Genomic DNA, 21,695 nt, shown 5'->3' with positions numbered 1-21,695 from the left:
TCAGAGAAGGCAAAGGGAGATCTTATTGCACTCTTCAGTTATCTAATGGGAAGATACAGAGAGAGCAAAGCCATACACTTCTCAGAGGTGCACAGTGACAGGGAAAGAGACACCAAACACAAATTGGAACACAGAAAATTCTCATTGTTTGACCACATGTGAAGATGTTCAAACATCAGAGCAGATTGTCTAGAGAGGTGGTGAATCCTCCGTCATTAGAGATACCTATAACTTAGTTGGACAAAGCCCTGTGCAACCTGCTCTAGTGCAACCCACTCTGAGCAGGAGGCTGGACCAGAGGACTTCAGAGGTCCTTCTGATAAAGCTGATTGTACAATTCTGTGTGCTATGAGCACCTTAGGCCCACAGGTGAATAAATGTGCCACCATAGGCACAGCAACCAATGTGTTGTTCTGTAGTGCTATGGCCTCTTCTGCACATTCAGGAGTAAGTCATGAGCAGGAACGTCTAGCTAAAGGGTAGGTCTGTGCGGGGGACATAAGTGCGTGGCTCCCACAAAGGCAACAGGACTTGCATGCAGTTCAGGAAGAAAAGAAAGTATGGCTTAATTGTTGCATGTAAGGATTTGAGAAGTGGCTTACATCTGACCAGCTCTGCATAGTTTTTATTCACTTCATGTAATACAGCTTCCTCTATGGTCTCATCCCTGTCTGGTCTTGTTCAGCCACATCCTTCTCTCAGAACATAGCAACCCACAGAAAATCCAGCTTGGTATCTCTAAACTCTGCTGTCTTTTGAAACTTTTGTTCACCTTCAGGATACTGGGCTCCCTTGTTTGTGCCTGCAGTCCTGATCCAAACTTCTGAGCATCAGGTTGCTGCTGGTTCCAGACCTCAGGTCTGTCCACCGGGCTGGACTTGCCACCCAATGGTCTATGAAATTAGGGAGCTGAATGATTTTATATTTTCTATACCTTGTTGTGGGGTTTGGGGTATGTGCGTTATGGCATACCTATTTCAGCTTGGTTATTGTTCTTATTTAATGTTTATCTCACAGACAAGTAACTGACTTATTTCCCATAAGAAATCTAATTTCAGTGCAGTGACAGTGGCAATAAGGAATTCATTTGAGCAGCTTGTTTCTAGTTGGCCCATTAAACTAAAGACAATCAAAAGCATTGTTCAAAAAGCTAACCCAGTCAATTCCTGTGCTTTTACAAGTACCAGTAAATCGTATGTAACAGGACAGGCTGTTAAATATAATCGGTCAAGATGAAAAATAGAAGGCCAGTATTATCATGGCTCTCACCAGCAAGAGCAGTGTAAAATGTGCTTCTTTTAATCAGCTTCTGCAAAATCCAGACAACACAACCTCAGCAGGAGGGAGAGAGATGAGATAAGGTCATCTGAGGGGGGAAACAAGCACCAGTGCTCTTGCAGGGATGAAGGAAGAAGAGTCTGCTGCCACTTTTTTCCCCTTTGCAAACACTTTCCATTAAAAGCTGAATAGTGAATACACGGTGGGTTACATTCACATTGTTCCTGTACTGAACATAGGGATATGCAGCACTACACTGCAGGTGAAAGTGAGACATTCAACTCCAAGTTTTCCAACCTCTGTTCTGGGAACCACTCTGAAACATGCCATAGCACAACTGTGTGAGCAAGCAACAGTAAAATGCCATGGGATCCATGTAAAATGATAGGAAGAGAAGGAGTAGCTGTTTTAACTCTGCAACCAATGTTGGATGTTCTGAGTTACCCTGAGATTTCCTATTCAGTCCAAAGAATGGTTCATTTTTTCAGGTTTAATTTTTCCTTTTTTCTTTTTAATACCAGATAAAGAGACTTTTCTTTTTAATATAGAAAGGAAACAATCACTTTCAGACGAGTCAATGAAATAGTCCTTGTCCTTTTTTTCTTAACAGATTGACTTTAAATTTGAAACAAACACAAAGGGAAAAGCACAAGCGCTAGCAGTTCTACTTCAACAAATACATAGTCTTTCTTCTACATCTACTTATTTATTCACACTCTTTCAGTGTCTCATAGATCACAGGAAGTAGAGAGTCTCTAGAGAGAATCAGACTGCTCTTATTCTACAGAATCCATCATATTTCCAGCTTTGCTCAGTCTGTCTCAAACAATGTGTGCATGGACATGTCATTATTCACTAAGGACATGACTAGTTGTTGGTATCAGGGGGAAAGGCAGAAGAAAGCTCAAAGTGGCTCTCTGTGCCTGTGAGTGCCTGAAAACACTTCCTTGGGTTTTTTAAACTTGCAGACTGCATTAGTTAATTTATAAAATATGCCTGAGAACAGCTGGAATCCAACTGAATGCAACCAGTCCCATTGAATTGTTAATGATGTCTACAGCATGTTAGGATTTGTTTTGGAATAAATACTGAATGCATAATTTGTTAACATGTTTTCAGTCCAAAGCGTGAAAGCAAATTGAAGCCTATCCCACCATACTAGCTTTTAAAGACTCAGAAAGGTATAGGCAAGTACAAGCACTGATTATGCAGCAGCTCTTAAGAAGATGTCTCAGATAAGGTGTATTTAGCTCTGGTTCCCAGGCTAACATTCAGCAATGATGGGGAAGTGGAGAAGTGGCTTTGTTCATGTCACGGTTTAACCCCAGCTGGCAACTAAGCCCCACTCAGCCGCTCACTCACTCCCCCCATGGCGGGACTTGGGAGAGAATAGGAAGAGTAGAAGTGAGAAAACTCATGGGTTGAGATAAAGACAGTTTAATAGGTAAAGAAAAAGCTGTGCATGCAAGCAAAGCGAAACAAGGAATTCATTCACCACTTCCCATCGGCAGTCAGGTGTTCAGCCATCTCCAGCAAAGCAGGACTCCATCTCATGTAACGGTTACTTGGGAAGATAAACGCCATCACTCCGAACGTCCCACCATCTCTTTCTTTTTCCACCAGCTTTATATGCTGAGCATGAGGCCATATGGTATGCCATTTGGTCAGTTGGGGTCAGCTGTCCTGGCTATGTCCCCTCCCAACTGCTTGTGCGCCTGCAGCCAACTTGCTGGTGGGGAGGAGTGAGAAGCAGAAAAGGCCTTGACTCTGTGTAAGCGCTGATCAGCAATAACAAAAACATCTCTGTATTATCAACACTGTTTTCAGCACAAATCAAAAATACAGCCCTATGCTAGCTACTATGAAGAAAGTTAACTCTATCCCAGCCAAAACCAGCACAGTTTGTCTGCTGTTTTTCCAACTGATTGCTGAATGATTTAACATGTCTGGAGTGTTTTGCCTGTATTTCTAATGATTTTGCTTTTGCTTCTTCTGTTTGGTTTGAAGCAGGCTGTGTATGTTAATTAGGAAATGTAAATACCTTCTCAGAACTGTGCATTTGGATGTATTTTTCAAAAGCAAATGCTGTAACCACACTAGTAGAAAACACGAGCAAGTATTTATGCTCACAGTTATCTTATGGCCTGAAATATCCATTCCTGTATACAAGTATAGATTTCAAGAGAGAGAAAACATTGGGAGATTTGTAACCTTAAATGGAATGTAAATTCATATAAAAATTAGTAGTTTCTGGCTTTGATTCCTGGCTACCGGTAAGGCAAATTCATACTCCATGAGTTCCTGTAGTGGAGGGGGTGGGCAGAGGCTTGGAAGGTGTTCCTGGAAGCCTGGAAGTTAGTGATGGTTCCTGCTCTGCCAGGAGCCTTTTGCTGGGAGGGTCAGTGCTAAGAACCTTGATTACTCAGTGTCCTGGTTTAATCCCAGAGGGAAACTGAGCACCACACAGCCACTTGCTCACTCCTTTTCCCTCAGGAATGGGGAGGAGAAAGTAAAACAAAAAGCTCGGGACAGGTAGGGATGACTCACCCATTATGGGCATGTGCAAAAGACAGACTCGTTAGGGGAAGAAAAAGAACATGAATTTAGTTTAAACATCACCACCACTTAATTTTCCAATCAAACAGAGTAGGACAGTGAGAAATACAACCACATCTTAAAAACACCTTTCCCCCACCCCTCCCTTCTTCCTGAGCTCAGCTTTACTCCTGATTTCTCTCCCTCCTCTCCCCTGGTGGCACAGGTGGCACAGGATGGGGGTTGCAGTCAGTTCACATTGTCCGTGCCACTCCTTCCTCCTCAGAGGGAGGACTCTTCACACTCTTTCCCTGCTCCAGCGTGGGGTCCCTCTCATGGGAGACAGTTCTTTGTGAACTTTCTCTGACATGAGTCATTCCCACTGGCTGCAGCTCTTCATGAACTGCTCCAGTGTGGGCCCCTCCTATGGGTCTCAATCCTCCCAGCAATGAACTGCTCCAGCATGGGCTTCCCTCAGTCATGGCCTCCTTCGGGCCCAGTCACCTGCTCTAGCATGGGGTCCTCCACGGGCTTCATGTGGGCATCTGCTCCATCATGGACCTCCATGGGCTGCAGGGACACAGCCTGCCCTCTCACCATGGGCTGCAGGGGAGTCTCTGCTCCAGTGAACCTCCCCCACTACTCCTCCTCCTTTCTTCCACTGACATCAGTGTTTGTGATCTCCCTCACAGCTCCTTCTCACCACTCCTCCTCCTCCCAGGTTCCCCTTCTTAAATACATTGTCGCAGAGGCGCAGCCACCATCTCTAATGGGCTTGGCCTTGGCAAGAGGCAGGTCTGACTTTGAGCTGGGGGAGCTTCGAGAAGCTTCTTACAGGGGGACACTAGTCCCAAACCCCCTCCCCTGCTACCAAAACCCCGCCACACACACAAACCCAACACACACAGCCAGCAGGAATAAAGCTAATGTATGGACATTTAGCACAGAGATAACTGGAGTGCCATATTTCCAGCCTGTGGGCAATAATACTAAGAGTTTGAAGTAAATTTTATTCCAGGTCAGAGTTAATATAATTTTTTTTTAAAAAAAGTTAAAACAAAATTAAAACAGTGTGCAGGTTCAAGAAATGCACACTTGTGGTGCTTAATTTCCTTTTATAATTGTATTTTACATATTTTTTAATATTTTATGATTGCACACACAACACCTTTTGACATTTCAAAATACATACAACAGTCAAAGTACTATTTGAGGTTTTACACAGGTTCAGGCCCGTAATAATGACTGAAATGTTTGTCTTGTTTCCTGAGTTACAGCAGAGCATCAAACTTTTTATGTACATTATAACCTTTGAGTTACTCCTAGTACACTCTGAAGTAGAAAAGATCAAACTGTATAACCTTCTGCTATGCCATACCCTGCAGTACAGCATTATGCTGATGATCACGCCAACGCTCTCCTACAGATTTTTTTAAACCTGAAATTCTAGATTTCTGTGAAATGACAAATTCAGAGCCTGAACTTTTGTCATTTAAAAATGAATTTTCCCTGCAGAATCTTCTCTTGATATTGACATGTTTTCTAAAGGTTTCTCTTTTAACCAACTAACAGCTATTGTTTCAAAAGAGAAGAGAAAGAACAAACCCCATTTTTAGAAAAACATTTAGCACAAGTTCTTATTTGAGGTCTGATGCCAGAGACGGCTCTTCCCCTAAGATTTCCTTGTGGGTGATGAGCTTAGCAGAGCGATAACTGTTTGCTCCTGTGGACTGTCCTTTCTTTTGCCTGCTGTGTGCCTCCTAAATCCCTCTTCACTAAGGAGGGCCACAGAGAGGCCACCAGGACCCTTCTACTTAAGAATGGGAAGTTAAAAAGTCACTAGCTCCATGTGCCCCTCTCCCCAGTCCCTTCCCAGCAGGGCTGTGCTGTGCACTGGCTCTTCCCTTGCTACACAACCCCTCCTTACTTCCCCAGTTGCTGCACTGCTGTCCCTACCAGACCTTAGGAGCTCTCCTAATCTTGTAAACTGAAGGAAGGCAGTTATCCTTGTTTCCTACTCTTCTGTCCTCGCCAAGCATCTATTTGCACCTTTTTTCGCAACCTGTGTCAAGCTCTGCTGATCTCCCACCTTCTGGGGCCAATGTTTCCCATGCAGCTGTCCCTGATGTACACAAGCATCTGCACCCATGTGCAACACTCACTGCTCTCTGCAGACCTCACCTTGCCCTCTGCAGAGCAATGGTGCTTGCTGGGCTTCTTTGCTTCTTTGCTCTCTTTTCTTTCAACTGAGCTCTAATTGGGGAATTGTTCCTTGCTTTCTGCTTAAGGTTAAGAGGCTGAACTAATTTCCCAGATGTTCTTCATTGAAAGTGTCTCAAAACCAAAAATAGTTAAGTATTTATATGCCCCTTGTTAGTGCTGAAAGCATAAGGAAAGCACGCTTTCCCTACCATTGTCTGTGTTTGATGTTTGCCATCATGAATTTACAGAGGAGCTTGGTATATGACCCACTTGTGCATCATATTTTTATTTTGAAAACCACAGAAGAAACAAGGCCTCATTGCCATGAAAAAGAAATTCTCAAATCTGTAACCATATAAACTATACCTTATAAAACAAGTTCTGGGTTTGTCTCACAGCTGCTCCCATCTCACATTGCTTTCACTTGGTCCTTAGTAATGAAATGGCACCATAAACTTATTTTATGTCCTGCTCTGTAATAAAGTACAGTATAGCTGATAGCAGACGCAGGAAATTTATATCCTCAGTCACTTCACTGTGAAAAGTATTGACCACAAATGAAAATCATAGCCTCAACATGTCCAATTTCCAAACAGCAGAGAAAATGGAGATGGACCAAAGTAAAGGTATGAAGAAGAGTTCAGTCTTTACCAGCCCCTGATGGCTGATGGTGCAATTTGCCTATGAACAGTAGGAGGGAGTCAAAGAGGGTCTTAGAACTTCTCCTGTGCCGTTCACCCACAAATAGTTGGCCACAGGGCTTGTGTGTGTGCATGTGCTCTTTGCAGAAGCACTCTGCAAGCAAATGCTGAGAGACGGTGCTAGAAAATATGAAGCTCAGCCTCTGGTGTGTGGCAAATGCTGCTTCCACAGCTCGCTGCTTCCAAGTCCTGATGCAGACAGAAGTGGAAGGGTAAATGATGCATCAAAAATAAGCCTGATACTGCAACTGTGACTAGCTGTGGCTTTGGAGAGGGTGGAAAACTAGTCATCCAGTAAGTGTCCCTGAAGATTATAATCCCCATATAAAATGATCACTTTTCTCCACTATTGAAATAGCCACATCATATCTGCATTAAGCAAAACAGAAGACAGTGTTAGCTTTTGGGTTGCCACTATCTTTAAGCACCACCAAGAAAATATGGTTTTATTTTCCTGCTTCAGTTAGTTCAGATTCTGTAGGACATTTTCCTACAAGACATTCATAAACGTTCTCATGAGAGAATTGAAAATTACTAAGTCAAACATTATTTTTCCTTTATGATGAGTGGTTTGTCTTAAATGTCTCTTTTTTCTGTGTATCCAGGGGCTGTGACACAGTCCTGCAGGCTAAAATACAACCCCCAACAAACACTGACAGTAAAGAAGGAAAGCAAACAGGAAAATACATTCATGTCTCAGGGGTTTTCTTTTTCTTGCTCTTCATTCTTACTTCCTTGGTGAATGTTTTCTGCATGAAATCCTGTGGCTGTGACTGTCACGCCAAGGGCAAACCAGCAGGGCAGGGCTTTCTTGTTACTGCATTCAGCATGGTCCCCACAGCTATTTTGATGGGATTTGTGGGTGGGCAGGAGGGGTGAGCTGAGCTTGGGTGGTCGCTCTGGCTTTCAGATGAAGTTGTATCTAGCTCCCTCCTACAAGAGGCAGTTGGTGACTGCAGAGCTTGGACAACTGACAGACCATCCTGAGCCTGTAATCAGAGAGATCCAGTGGTGGGAGGTGTAATAGCAGACACTGAGTTGCCTCCCACTGAAAAATTAAAGGAAGAGGAAAAGCTAGCACATAGTTTCTGGAGATCATAACCCAAGAGCTCTGGGGCATGGTGCTGTCAGTGGGAAGAATTAGCAGCTGCAGAAAAAAGGATAAATGCAGAGGTCAAGGAGTAATCTGGAGAGCTATAAACATGGAGAGGAGAGGAGAGGAGAGGAGAGGAGAGGAGAGGAGAGGAGAGGAGAGGAGAGGAGAGGAGAGGAGAGGAGAGGAGAGGAGAGGAGAGGAGAGGAGAGGAGAGGAGAGGAGAGGAGAGGAGAGGAGAGGAGAGGAGAGGAGAGGAGAGGAGAGGAGAGGAGAGGAGAGGAGAGGAGAGGAGAGGAGAGGAGAGGAGAGGAGAGGAGAGGAGAGGAGAGGAGGGCAGGCAGACTGGCACATGCCTGGGTCATAGCTGAGCATGAACCAGGTGTTGGTTCAGCCTTATGGACAGCAACGCAATGGTATGACCCTGTTGTGTCCTGAACTGGCACAGTGTGGTGTAGGTTTGTGCACTGAATGTGCTGCACCTCTCTGGCCCTGCCTGACTTACTGTACAGGCAGAGAGACCGGCTTTCCTGTCTGGGGCGCCACATCCAGCACAGCTCTGACACATCCTACCTGCTTCTGGTTCTGCAGAAACCTGTCTCTTGCCTGTATGAGACCCTCTTGGGAAAACAGTTTCCTAACCTGGGGAAAAAGTTGATAGAGCAGGGCCCTGCAGATAACTTAAATCAGCTTTGTGCAGTCCTACTCAGCTTCTCCTTCAGCCCAGGATGAGGATGCACAGCAAGGTGAAGAGACAGAACACCAAGCTCAGAATAGACAGAATGAGCTGCCCATGTAGCTGTTTGTGCCTTAATTGCATTTGTCACTTTGCAGATGGCTGAAGAACCAGGATAGTGTGTAAGGCCGCCTTCTGACTTTCTTTAATGCTGTGCATGTCAGCTCAGCCACATGCCCACAGTCATGCTTGCAGAAGTGGCAGGCTGGCATCCAACACAGAAGTACTATGTAGTATCATTCTGTGCAAAGCCTAGGATGTGTATTGGTGAAACATGTCGCCATTCTGGTATGTATCTTAGTGACATAGTTCTGCATAATTGCAAACAATTATAAAATGGGTTTCTTTCTACCTTTATTTTTTTCTAAAACAGGTCTGAAGAAAGAAGTACAAAAAGATCAGGATGCTAACAGACCAGCTGTCTCATCCCCTAAGAGATCAGCCATAACAGCCACCAAGCTCCATTCACCAGGTATTTATGAACACAAAGCACTGTTTCAGGGAAGATTTAAACTTGTTGACTTTGCATCTCTTGTTAACACACTAAAATCTGAGACCTACTATTGTTTAGTGAAGATTGATTGTGTCCAAGGTTCATTAAGCTGCCTGTGAGTATGGCAGACTTTATCATACCAGTGCATGAGCTGAATAGACTTAGGTTTTCTTTGTTACAACCATGCAATCATCTCTCCTTCAAAACGAAGAGTTGTTGCTATTACGTGTTTAAGGGCACAGGATCACTTTTTTTATCATTATTTTTTTTATGTAAAAAGAGAACAGATAGATACAGTGAAAAAAAAGACACCTCAGACAATTACCTGGAGTGATAGTATATTACTCTGAATCTACTCTTACTGTTGTGCAGAGGTACTAAATTTCCTGGGCTATTTCTGTGCATAAATGCAAAAGGGATTCTCTATAGAAATAACCTTCAGAGTATTATTGGGGCATTGTCAACTTATCCCTCACTATTGGTCACAAACACATGGTTTTAGCATTTCTGAAGAATACCTTTGTTTATTTACTGAAATGAAAAGAACTTATTTCTATTTAAGTCTACTAAGTGTACATTAACGAATGTATAAGGTACCTAAAGGCTTTTGTAAGGCTGGCCTTTGACTGATCTAAATGCTTCTGAAATGAGTGGTCATGGTCCCACTGATTTCATTGTGCTTGCAGTTTATCTTCTGCTAACTCATTTTTCAGACTCTACTTAAAAAATTTAAACCATCTCTACAGCTATACAATACTTGCGTTATAATTATGGGGGATAGAACCCCATGTTTCTTCATTTGCATGTAGAACAGCTCTTCAGCTCCTACAACCTGCATCGTCTCTTCATGTTTACTAAACTCAATCCCTATTCTTCTCCTTCCCAACCAACAAAAGCAAGAAAATGGAAGGTTAAATTTAATCTTTCCAGGCACCAGCAGGACTCAGAATGCTTCTCCTTACTAAGATACTAGGGTAAAGAGATGAGCTTAACACTGTCCTCCGAATCATATAATTTTCAGGCTATTTTGCACCTGATGAGATCACCAAGAGAGATCCAAAGACAAATTTCTTGCGGAGAGTGCCAGACCATCACCTCACTAGCATTTTTAACAGTGGGAGTCCAATTTAAACACCAGCACTCATTGTGGCTGTAGCAGCATGTTACAGCACAGCTGATGTGCTTTCACTGGAATTAGAAAGCAAAATGAAACATAGGCATATTTGTACTGTGTATTCGTATTGTCTTAAGGAGGCCTTCATTTCCACGGGTGACTTAATGATTTTCAAGGCTTAAATTTTTGACATATCCAATTCATGAGGCCTCAAAGGTTTCTTCATTCTCATGAGAGGTTGACTAACTACCTTCTCTCCATCAGAATGATTTAGCATTTCTTAAGCTTGGTTGTCTGAAATTATGACAACCTAGAATTGTTTATCACTGTAAGGATCAAATAGGAAAATAAACCTCATCTTCTTTGTTTTTTTTTTTAGAGTAGCCTTTAGCATTCTTTGAAATAACAACAGCAATAACAAAGCTATTTTACACCTATTTAACAATTTCACAAAATAATAAAAGCAGCCATTTAAAAGGACAAACAGTGAGTGCAGCTGCAGCTAAAGGGCAGTAGCACATCTTTTCCTCCATCAGGATCACAAACTGGTGTGGCATTTACACTTTGTGATAGGAAAGCATGTGACCCCCAGGTAACTCCACCACAGCTACATGTGGCCATGGAAGAGGTTCTAAAATTTCCAAGTGCCCATTCTAGGTTGTTTTCCCTCTGTTACTGGCCTCTTCACATGCAGTTCCTTTTAATCAGCGTTGGGTTTTGACTGCTCTACAATTTTTTTTTCAGCCTTGAATGTGGTCTTTAGAATTTGGATCAGTCCCCCTGAAGACTTGCAAGGGAGTTTTAAGATACAGAGTCTTGTAGGGATCTCAGTTTCATCTGTTGGTGCAATACTATTCCTGAAATCTGTGTATAGGAGCAGGTGTACATAGATGCAGGTGCTTTCCTTCCACTCCACTGTAGGATGGTGCCGTCTGTTTCTGACATCTTTCACTCTACAGGTTGCTTGTTACCAGTCCTCTCAGAGTAATTTCCTCACTTTCCTTACCAAAATGTCAGAAATTGCACAGTTAAAAGGCAAATAAATTGCATTCCTCATCTAAATCCTCATGGACTGTGTTAATTATGAGTATAAACTTGTTATGTCTCCTTAGTTCAAACACTCAGGTAGATAAAAACGACCTGGGAGTTTTGAAGTGGATCAAAGGCGTTCAGTGATTTCAGTGTAAAGTGGGTCTGCCCCACTGGTCCCACCATCAGCAAAAAACAGGTTCAGGGCCGGCATCATTAATATATACCCTGTTTTGCGCAAAGCAACAGAAGAGAGACATCAATGGCAGAATAAGCCTAGTAAGCTGCTTTTCAGACCCAAATGAACCGAGAAATTCAGATTTATCCCTGAGGAGAATAGCACAGTTTAATTTACAAGGACAGCTTATAATACTGACAAGGACAACACAGAGACGTGCACTTCAAATATTCCAGTGAACAGGAAAGCTAGAAAGATATAAAATAAAACAACCTGATGGATTTCTGTTTTAATTAAAAGTGGACTGATTTCAAGGGCTTCCCCCTACACTTGTCCCTATGCCTTCTGTTGTAACATCACCATACTGTCTAAACAACCTGAGATTTTTATACTAAGGAGGCAGATATTTATGGCTGTTGCTTTTATGAATTTCTTATTTTGTGATAATACCTACTGCCCAGTTACAAGCCCCTTTAAATGAATGAAAGAAGCTGTAAGAAAATATCATTCCTGCACAAAAAGGTGTACAGGCCTTAACTGACATGAAAATGGATAGAAGGCAATAGTTATGCTGGTTGAACGCTCTTATGACAGAGAGTCTTCTCTAACATCCCATATTGTATTATTTAGGTCTTGCAACATCATGAAGTTAGTCTTGACATGTTGCAAAACCTGGTATTCCTCTTTGCAAATGCAAGTCATGGGCACAAAGAGTTTCAAAGGCTGTTTTGCACCTGTGGCTCTTTGCAGCTGTGGCATGAGATACTTGGAGACATGAGGGAGCATCTCTGCTGGAGCTAGCTCCCTGTCAGCTTAGCCTGGAGCCAGAACATAGTCGAGCAAGTTGGAAGATATGTTCCCAGTGGCTCCACACAAGCTGGGGATCTGAAAAAGTAGAAATACGTTCCTGGAGTATTGCTCTGACAAAGCCATACTTCTTCCCTGCCTGATTTAGTAAAATTGCCCTGAAGATCATTTGCACATCCAGGCCACAGTCTTAAAGATCTAAAATATCTAAAGCACATTTGCCAAAATCACCTCTGGAACAATGCTCTACTTCACCAATAGGCTCAAACTCATATACATCTCTGTGAAAGTATTCTTCTGGTTTTTAGGAAGGAGCTAGGTAGTATCTATGGCAGAATACCATCCCCTGTTACATTCACTGCTGAGGACTGGCTGGAGACGTTGTTTCTGTATTATTTTTCAGGAACTGTATACTACAGGACTATAAAACTACAAGATATCCTTTTTTTCATTTTCTTGCACACCCAACCCGTTCTGCTAACACAGAAATGTTAATTTTTCATCTGTATCCAGACCCATGTCTGCAGGGTAGCAAAAACAATCAGTAAGCTGTGCAAAGGTGTTGTGCAGCTGACCACAAATTTTTGCATGGGAGAGTTCTCAGAAAGCTAAGAAAGTAAAGACAAAACAGATTGTCCAAGCAGTGGCTTGAGCAAATGTACACTACCAGAACACTACCCCTTCTTGTTTCATCCTCATAACTGAGTATATCCAGAGAAATGGATAGTTAACTCAGGCAGGATATGAACTTAATTAGGATGGAAGTCCCACTTCCCTGGAGTGGCTTATCATGAGTAAGCTTTTGTTCCTGTGCCATTTGTGTGAATATGACACTGTATTTGAGCTGATATCCTAAAGACAAGCTACACTAGTGGTTTCACATCTTTATACAGGATCAGGCTTGCTTCAAGTCAGCTTGCAGCACATCAGAGGAGCCAGAGACTGTCTGGACCCATTCCTGCAGGCAAACCATACAGTGCTTCTGGGGTGACCAATGGTGCAGAGAGAGAAGCCATGCAGAACTGTAACTAGTCAGCATTACATGGTATCTGGTGGCATTTCTATACATACCTGTTTTGTGCTGCAACTTTAGAAGTGTTATAAAGGGGAGAGCAAGAGGAACTGGCAAGGTAGGCTGCAGTATTGTTGATAAAAAGAGACAATGATATCCCAATAGCACACAACCCATGCTGTTTGCATTCAGGGGAGGATAAGTCACCAAACTTAAGGGTAAGATGGCCAAAAAAATTGTGTGTAGAGTGTAAATGTCATCCAACTGTTTTCCACATCCACAATAAGATAAGGTGACTCTAAACCTGGAAGCACCCATTTCTCTCACTGCCATTCAGGAGTGTTCAGCATCACACATCAAGATGCAGGTCTCTATTCTTGTAGATGTCTAACACAGGTGAAGTGAATCCTTCCTCTAACGACCTCATTTCTCAGAAAAACACTCTTAGGAAAGCTCTCCTCAAGTCATAGCAGACCTTCAGGCTCAGAGCCTGAGGCGAGATGACTGTTAGAAACCTTTGAGCTTTGGCCCCTAGGGAAACACATTTCACTGTTCTCTTGCTTCTTTTTTGAGTGTCATTACAGGTCTGTATGAATAGTACAGACCTTTTTTTCTTTTATAGGGCTGAGTCCCAAAGGCCTTAGAAACACATGAAGGTCATGTCCATACATATAAAGTAAATGACCATGATGGTCTTTTCTTCCCTCCTTTGTAGGACATCCCAAGCAAAGACCAACCACCCCAAAGAATGGATTCTCCCCCAAACCAGGAGAAAGTCGAGACACTGAAAAGCAGTTTGTTCAGAGACTGAAGGAAAAGTGTGATGAGCAGTCCCAGCAATTAAGCAATATTCGAGATGAGCTTAAAAGGGCCAGCTGTGGCTTTGATGTCTTTGCTATAACAACACAACACTTTTTCAGGCAGGTAAGTGCAATGGGTACTCTTTACCACTGGAAAGGTACTTTGCCTTTACACCAGTAACTTAATCAAATTTATTCCACAGTCGCTGAAATTTTGTTCTTGGGAGCAAAGCATGTAATTTCTTTACAACAGTTATTATGAGGAAGGAATTATTATTTGAGGCTATGTATTTGAAAATCGAAGTTCAGGAACTTGGAAGAATAGTGACTGAAGCATTTGTTGCAGGCATGGAGGGGTTTCAGGATGTTTTTAGGAGTGAAGCAAATGCAGAAACTTAGAGGTCCCAGTCCCTGACCACTACAGCTGGAATGGAAAATGTAACTGAGATATTGATACTTGCAAACAAATGCAAAAAAAATCCGTGTGATCTAGTGAACCAAAGGAGCTGGACGAAGAAAAAGATTTGCTTTCTCACAGCACTTATCTACTGTTCCTGTTCACCACAGACCAGGTAGAGTGGTCATTGTTACAGAGCTGCCAATTCCTGAAGATGTTATAATAACATTGTCTCAGCATTTAGATTGCATTCAGCAGGCTTAGAGACCATAAAGAAAATGTCAATAATTTGAGAAGCTTATTTATTCACTAAACCAAAGACAAAATTAATAAAGTTTAAAAGGCTACCACAGCACAGTACCGTGAAGGACTTGTAGGTACTGCTTGTTTCAAAAGCCATTTAGTGATCTGGGAAATCTAGCTGGGCTCTGAGGTCCAGACCTGGTTCCCCTGATGCCCATGTATTTTGTACCATCCCAGGTTAAGCTGGTGTCCCAACTACTTTGTAAAACAGGCAGACGATCACCAGCATTAGGACCCAAGGTTTGGATAATATCCTTGATTGCCTGTTTGCCTACTTTTGGAAGAGACAAGAGTAAACTTTCAGAATTAAATGGGAGAGAGAAAAACAAAAAAACAAAACACAGATTCAAACAGTCTTTACAAATTCTGAAATACTTTATTCAGAGTTTTTTTTATATTAGTGGAAAGATTACCTTTGAACAAGTACCGTAGTTCATGCTCTTCCCTAAGTAGGAGCTGATCTTGCCGGGGGAGAGCTTCACTGAACTGAAAAAACAGGGAATTTGTAAAAAGTACTAAATATTTTAAATACCTTCCCAGGGGACTTTCCCCCTTTATTTTTCTTCCATCTTGATATTTCTGGGTTTGATGGGCATTTGTGAAAGCCTTTTTTTTTTCTTTTTTTTTGGAGCTGACTGTGGAATATCCTTGATTAAAGCAGAAAGAAACAAAAAAGGGCAGAGCAGTGTCTGCTCAGCTTTGTCTATGCGTTGTTCACTGGGGAGAGATTTTTCATCTCGTGCCTCATTCACAGTTTGCTGAAGGAATTCTGGAAGCTTGGGCATATCTCCTTGATCTCCTCTGCATATGTTTTAAATGAGAACAGCTGCTGCAGCTGAGCTTTGAGAAGACTCTCATCCTTTTGGTGCATGTTAGATCTGTCCTTAGAATGCCTCCTAAATTGAACACCTCAGGGGACTTTATTTAACAAGAATTCTCTCCAAGTCCTCGCCAGGCATAGCTGTGCCTTATGTTTCTAGCTCCTCTGCACTATCAGTCCAACTGGGGGTTTGCAGTAATACTCCTCTGAGTGCCTGGAGGGCTTGGAGGTAAAAAATCATATACCTGTGGAATTTAAGTCCATTTAGGCTTGGGCAGGATTAGATGTAGATTTTTTTCAGATCCACTGCCGGACTCACTACCTGTGTTCAGCCTGAGTGTCAGTCCCTTCTGGGCTTGTCTGATCGCCCTGGAGTATAGATATATCTGTACATCACCATTCAGTGCAGCACAAGACACTCGTGTCTTGCTGCTTGCTGCTGGGAGCTGTGTAACATGGACCCCTCCCAGGCAAAGACACCCCTGGCTTCCCTGGGTGACAAACTGCACAGGCAGCATGAGCCCAACAGCTATCCATAACACACTCAGATGTGGTACCTACATTAGGAGTATGGTTGCTTCAGGCTCCATTTTTAGTGAATGGAAGCAGGTGAGCACTTCCAGAAGACAATTTACAGCAACAAAGGTCTGAATTTCTGACTGAGGTACTTGCCTGTCTTGACTGAGGCCTCCAGTGAGGCCTAAGTCTGCTGCACTTTTAAATTCAATGCTTAAGCTGAGAGCCTACATGTAGTGGGATGATCTGGGACTACTCAAGCAGTTGCATAATTGGGCAGTCTGTTGTCTTGCAACATAGACACAGACTTCCAAGTTTTTAAGTGTCATTCAAAAATATAATCTGTGGACATTTTCTGAGATGGCATTATTGTTTGAAAGCTTGAGCAAAATTGCATTGACCGGCTTTGAGTTAGGGCAGCATGGAAAAAGAAACTTTTCCCATGATAAAAATAATAATAATTGTGTGTGTTTTTTTCTGAGAAGCCCACAGGCAAAATGGTTGAGGTCTGAGTAGAACTGTAGTTTGGCAAGGGAATAATACTCGTTCAGGAACAAGGTGGGGCCTTATTCCAGAGATGTTTGGGGTTGATTTGACCAACTGGCAGTTCTACTCTGCTTAGCAGAGGGTCCAATCCTACTTTGGTGCTAGAGAGCCTCTTTGGGCTGATAGTCACCCATAGCCTAATTTTAGTATGTCTCTCTCTCTCCTTACACTACACCAAAATAATGTCCAAAACATGGATTTTTCTCTGAATTGGATCTGAATTCTGTTGGAAAATGTACTCCCAGGCAGCAAGGACTGGACTGAGTCTTAAAAGGTCTCTTGTCTTCCTCACACTGTTTCTGTTCCCTCTCCAGAGCTAGGGAAACCACCAATGCAAGTTGTCCAACAGACATGTTTAGCTGAAGAAAGAGAATGTCAATATGTAGTAAAGAGTGTTGACCCACACCAGCAGTTTCTTTGAGTGCTTTCTAATTTTAAGCACTTGCTGTAGCCACTTTAAGGTTCATGACCATTTTCTTTAAGTTTTGTTGGAATTGTTTTCTGACTGTTCCAGACCACTGCTGAATTTTATCCTGTAATCATCTCTCTTTCTCAGCTGAAAATTCTCTCAATAGGCAAGATTCATTTAATAGGCATCAAGGAGTGCACAACATGTAGCAGTACTTAATACAGACCCATTAAATGACAGCTAAACCAATTTGCTATCTTGGGAAAAAGCCTAGACTATCCAAGCAGGTGATGACTGAGGCAGCGGACAAAAAAATCTAAAGCACTGGTTCTGACATAAGCATTTAGCTAGGTATGAAAAGTAATGATCGTAGTGCCTGTGGACAGCATGGCTTCTAATTATTATTTAATTAGCAGATTAATTACTTAAGGCCCTCAGATATACATGTATGACTCCTGTTGACTTTGGGAACCACTTCAAACTTGTTCTGAAAAGGAGCAGACTGAGTTTGCCCTTAGCTGTTAGATGTTCATCATGTCAATACAACCCTTGTGCTGTGAAGGGTACTCCAAAGTGAACAACTGACTGGCAGGAGCTGGAGTGCTACTGTGAAGAGCATACCATGAAGACTTTTTAAAGCAAATATCACAAACGGCTCCCCCTGACTTGGGTCACCCCTGACCTGGTCTGGCTTGTTAGCCCATTAATAATGACAGTCCTGTTCCAGTTTCAGACCTGTTCAGCAAAGTGGCCTACAGCAGTCCCTCCTTGAAGTGGTAACAGTGCCATCTAAAGGACAGTAGCCCAAAGTGACAAATTCTGGAGGATAAATCCTTCTGGACATGAACAGGGAGAAAAAAAAAAATCCACTTTCGTACCTCTAGTACACTCAGAGCAGATGTGTTTGTGCTGAGGATTGTCATGGCCAAAGTGCGCTGAGGCCCTGGACTCTGGGCTAATGCCTTTCTGGCAGTACAGCATGCCCAAACAGCTGAAAAGTGGAGTCCGGTTAAACAAGTTCTGCCTCTGAAATTTCAAATTAGGACTCCAGATACACAGTGCATGTGAGGGGAAGGGATCCTTTCAGGGCTGCAGACCCCAAGGGTGGGAGCAGGTAAGAGAGAGTTATGCTAGGCTAGTCTGTCCTGTACTCTGCATGGGCATGGAGGGGTTTCCAGACTTGCCTCGTGCTGCAGTCTTCGTCACGGGGGGAAAACTGTTCAGGAGAAGTCCCAGTATGGGACCACAATCGGATCAGCTGGAAGTGGGGGAACCACACAGATGCCCTGAAGAGTTGGAACAGCACCGCAGTACTTGATGACGTCCCAGCACTTGGTGTCTACCAACATTGGGAAAGATGTGTCCCTAGTGTGACACCAGTGTGTGTGTTTGTCTCCACACCTGAGTGTGGGGTGGGTATACAATACACACCTTCCAGACAAGTAAACACACATAGCAGCATCCTGCAAAATCTAGGATGGACAAGGAAAACCTTTTCCCCATTCAAATAATTGAGATATGTGTGTGCTTGTGTGTATTTTTCAGAGTAATGTTTCTGTCGTCTGTCTGGACACTATGCCACCCAGTGTCATATAACTACCTTGTCCAAATATTAATGACCTTTTGTATTAGAGGCAGAATTGGTTTCACTGGTTATAAGTTGCTTGGTACTTCCCACCATTGCCTCCAAAACAGTAATTTGGGCTAACATTTCAAGTGCTTACCTCAGGCTGAGCTGAAAATGGTGTATTTTCACAACTCTCTTGAGAATGAGTTAGGACAAATATATTTATTGTTTGTGCCTGGTGGTGGCACAATGGTAAGAAGCCAGCACACATCAGAAAGACTGACCTTCTGGCTTTCAGGGGTACTACTTTCCTAACATTTGCGAAATGTGTTAGGATTTGGCCCAAGAATAGTCCTTAGAAAAGCGCCACTCCTCTTCTGCTCATCATTATTACAGCTTGGCTATATTTCCTGTATTTAGCAAGTTCAGTCTTTTCTTTGCTCCTGCTGGAGTCCAGAGCAGTCAGAACAACTCAATTGTTTCATCGTGTATCCTGGAAAAAATCCATTTTGGACTCGTCAAACCCTGACGAGTTTAGGGATATGAATCAAAAACATTTTATTGCGAGACAAACAAAAGACTTTGTTTACTTCAGAGGAAAAAATTAGAAAGAAACTTTGTCATCATTTAGGGCTTTCCAAACTGCTTTTTAAGTAGAAAAGCACAAGATATGGTACTGGGGGCTACTTGTTACAGTAAAACAGAACAGTAAGAATCGAGCGGTGCTCCTTTACTTGCAAGCGTTACAATGAAGGCTTTATAATGCAGCTGCTATGGGACCCCCAGGACACTCACACATGGTCGATCTGCCCAAGGAATGGATCAGGGTTTGTGAACTGAAGGAAATTGCCTTCTGCGGACCCCCTGCTTATTTGCTGTGGATGCTAAAAGACAGGCAGTGATAAGGTAAGGTGCTGTAGGAATAGAAACCTTAAAGCAGCTGAATGTTTTTCCCTTCCTCATCCTCTGGGTAACTGGATGTTACCAGAGGATGCTATACAGGGCCTATAGGAAGATCGTTTCATCCAAGCTCTCCACCTCTGTGCCAGAGTGTCCTCTTCATTTTCCACTTGCGCAGCACCTCTCAGTGCTCAGTGCTCTGCTGCTGTGACTGCGGAGCCAGACACTCACTGCACTGCACCCTTCAGATCTGCCAGCAAAACCCACCTCTCACCTAGCACAGGATCTAAGGGATGTTTTTAATTTCCCTGTGCCTCGATGCCCTGATGGGGACACCAGGGAACTGCCATCACATGAGGGCGCCCTGGAGGAAAAAAATTAGTATTGGTGATGCACTCGGGGTGAGATGACAAAAGAACAGCCTGTGAAGTAAATCAGTATTGCTGTCAGTGCAGAGAACAGCATCGGTAATAAATAAGGCCTTGGACTACATAATGAATGAAGAGATAAGCAAATTCAGAAATGAGTACTGACATGCCTATTCACTGGTCAAAGGGGGAGTGCTGTGCTGTACGCTGTGCTGCGGCTGTATGATAGACCCACTCCACCATGCGAACATCCATCCACCTGGGTGCTGCACTGCTTTACTGTGCCACTGCTGGTTTTTGGATGCAGTCACACACCCATCAAAGGGGCATGAGGGTGTGAGCTGGCTGGAGTGGAGATGATGATGGGGGATATTGGCTATGGTGAGAAAATAGAGAGAAATGCCCCGCTGAGGGCTCCTGCGGCAGGCGCTGTGTGAGGTGGGAGTGGGGCTGGGTGGTGCAGTCTCCCATTCCGTATGTTTTAGCTGTGTGCTCCTGGATAGTGCGGGTTCCACGGCAGGATTTCCTCTGCAATGTGGACTCACTTGCACAAGCTCCTTCCTCACTCCAAAAGGGGCAGTTAGATAACCTCTGCCTCTGAGGTGCACCTCCTTCTCCTGGGTCTGGCTGGGTCTCCCTTGCTCCAGGCTTGTCACCTATGGCCATACGGCTGAAGAGGAGAGAAGAACCAGGAAAGCAATCAAAACAGGAGGCAGAAACTTGCTGGACCAACCCTGTCTCTAATACAATGGTTTTCTCAGACCCTGTCCTGAGGGGTGAGGAGTGGGAGTGAGTAACTCACCCCTGGGGAAGCAGGCAGTGGGCAACAGGAGCAATGGCATTTGGAGAGGCAGAAAGGGAGCAGCAGTAAACTCCTCTCCTTGCCTGAAATCCTGAAGGCACAAAGGATCTGCAGAAGAGTATTAAGGGGAAATGCTAAAGGCTGATATTTGAGCAAATTCAGGTGGGAGCATAGCTGGGAAAATGGTAGGTGAAGAATTAATTGCTTAGTAAAAAGGCTGCTGCTTCTTTCTGTGTCAAGAGGGGATGCCTCAAACATGCTAACTATATGTTTTCAGCTGAGTAGGATTTTAAAGTAGAACAAGCGGAAAAATACATATATATACACACGCATACATATATATGTATAAAACTGATGTTAATTAAGGGCTAATTATCTTCATCCAGCAATTGGCCACTGGGAACTGCAGTGGAAAAGGAATAAAAAAGAGTGCTCAGGGGACTCCACTTGTGAAATGTTGGTAGAGATTTTTATTCTCTCCCTGTAGCTTCTGTTTCCTTTGCAGTGTCAGAGGACAAGCCCTGTCTGGACCCCTCTGTGCTGGTGGAGCAGGCACTGCCTGGCTTTGCCTGGCATGGCTGGCTGTGGCACACCGCTGCCAGCACTTCAGAAATGGTTTCATGGCAATGCTGGACTAATCCTGATGGAATTAACCTGCTGACTCTGGACACAGGGGGGGAACAGGGAAGCAGGTGAATGGGAACCAGCACAACGCTGCCAGCACAGGCAGTGTGCACCAAGCTGAAATGGGTCTGCTTCACAGATCCACAGGCAAAGGTGGTGCCAGGACAGGAGGGAAAGCTGCCCAGTGGGCCTGCCTGACCTCTCAGTCTCTCCTTTTGGAGCAGTAACAAATGCTAGGCAGCTCTAGAAACATGTCACTGCATTTGATTTCTGCATCTGGCTGCACCTTCCGTGTTTTACTCTGCAGGTCATGACACCATCCAATGCCCAGTACTATCCTCGGGCATCTTGTACTCAAAGGGGTCCATTTAAGTAAGACACAAAGCGCTGCTACCCTGTCACTATGTAGAGCTTTTCACTAGTGAATACAAGTGTCCTGGGTCAGCCTCAGCTGGGGACAGACCT

At 43.5% G+C, this 21,695-nt stretch overlaps 1 protein-coding gene across 4 annotated transcripts in view; it reads left to right on the top strand.

The window, feature by feature from the left end:
* Positions 1-21,695, top strand: part of MTUS2 (microtubule associated scaffold protein 2) — a 317,585-nt gene that overhangs the window by 238,954 nt on the left and 56,936 nt on the right. For all 4 annotated transcript variants that reach the window (XM_074815895.1, XM_074815897.1, XM_074815894.1 and 1 more), the window contains 2 exons: positions 8,919-9,017; positions 13,894-14,102. In XM_074815895.1, the coding sequence (XP_074671996.1) occupies positions 8,919-9,017; positions 13,894-14,102 (308 nt within the window). The remainder of the gene's footprint in view (positions 1-8,918; positions 9,018-13,893; positions 14,103-21,695) is intronic.

The sequence above is a fragment of the Strix aluco genome, chromosome 2 (genome assembly GCF_031877795.1).
Source record: "Strix aluco isolate bStrAlu1 chromosome 2, bStrAlu1.hap1, whole genome shotgun sequence".
NCBI classification, from domain to species: Eukaryota; Metazoa; Chordata; class Aves; order Strigiformes; family Strigidae; genus Strix; species Strix aluco.
Note: the sequence above shows the minus strand (reverse complement) of the source record. Positions and strands in the feature narration are given on the sequence as shown.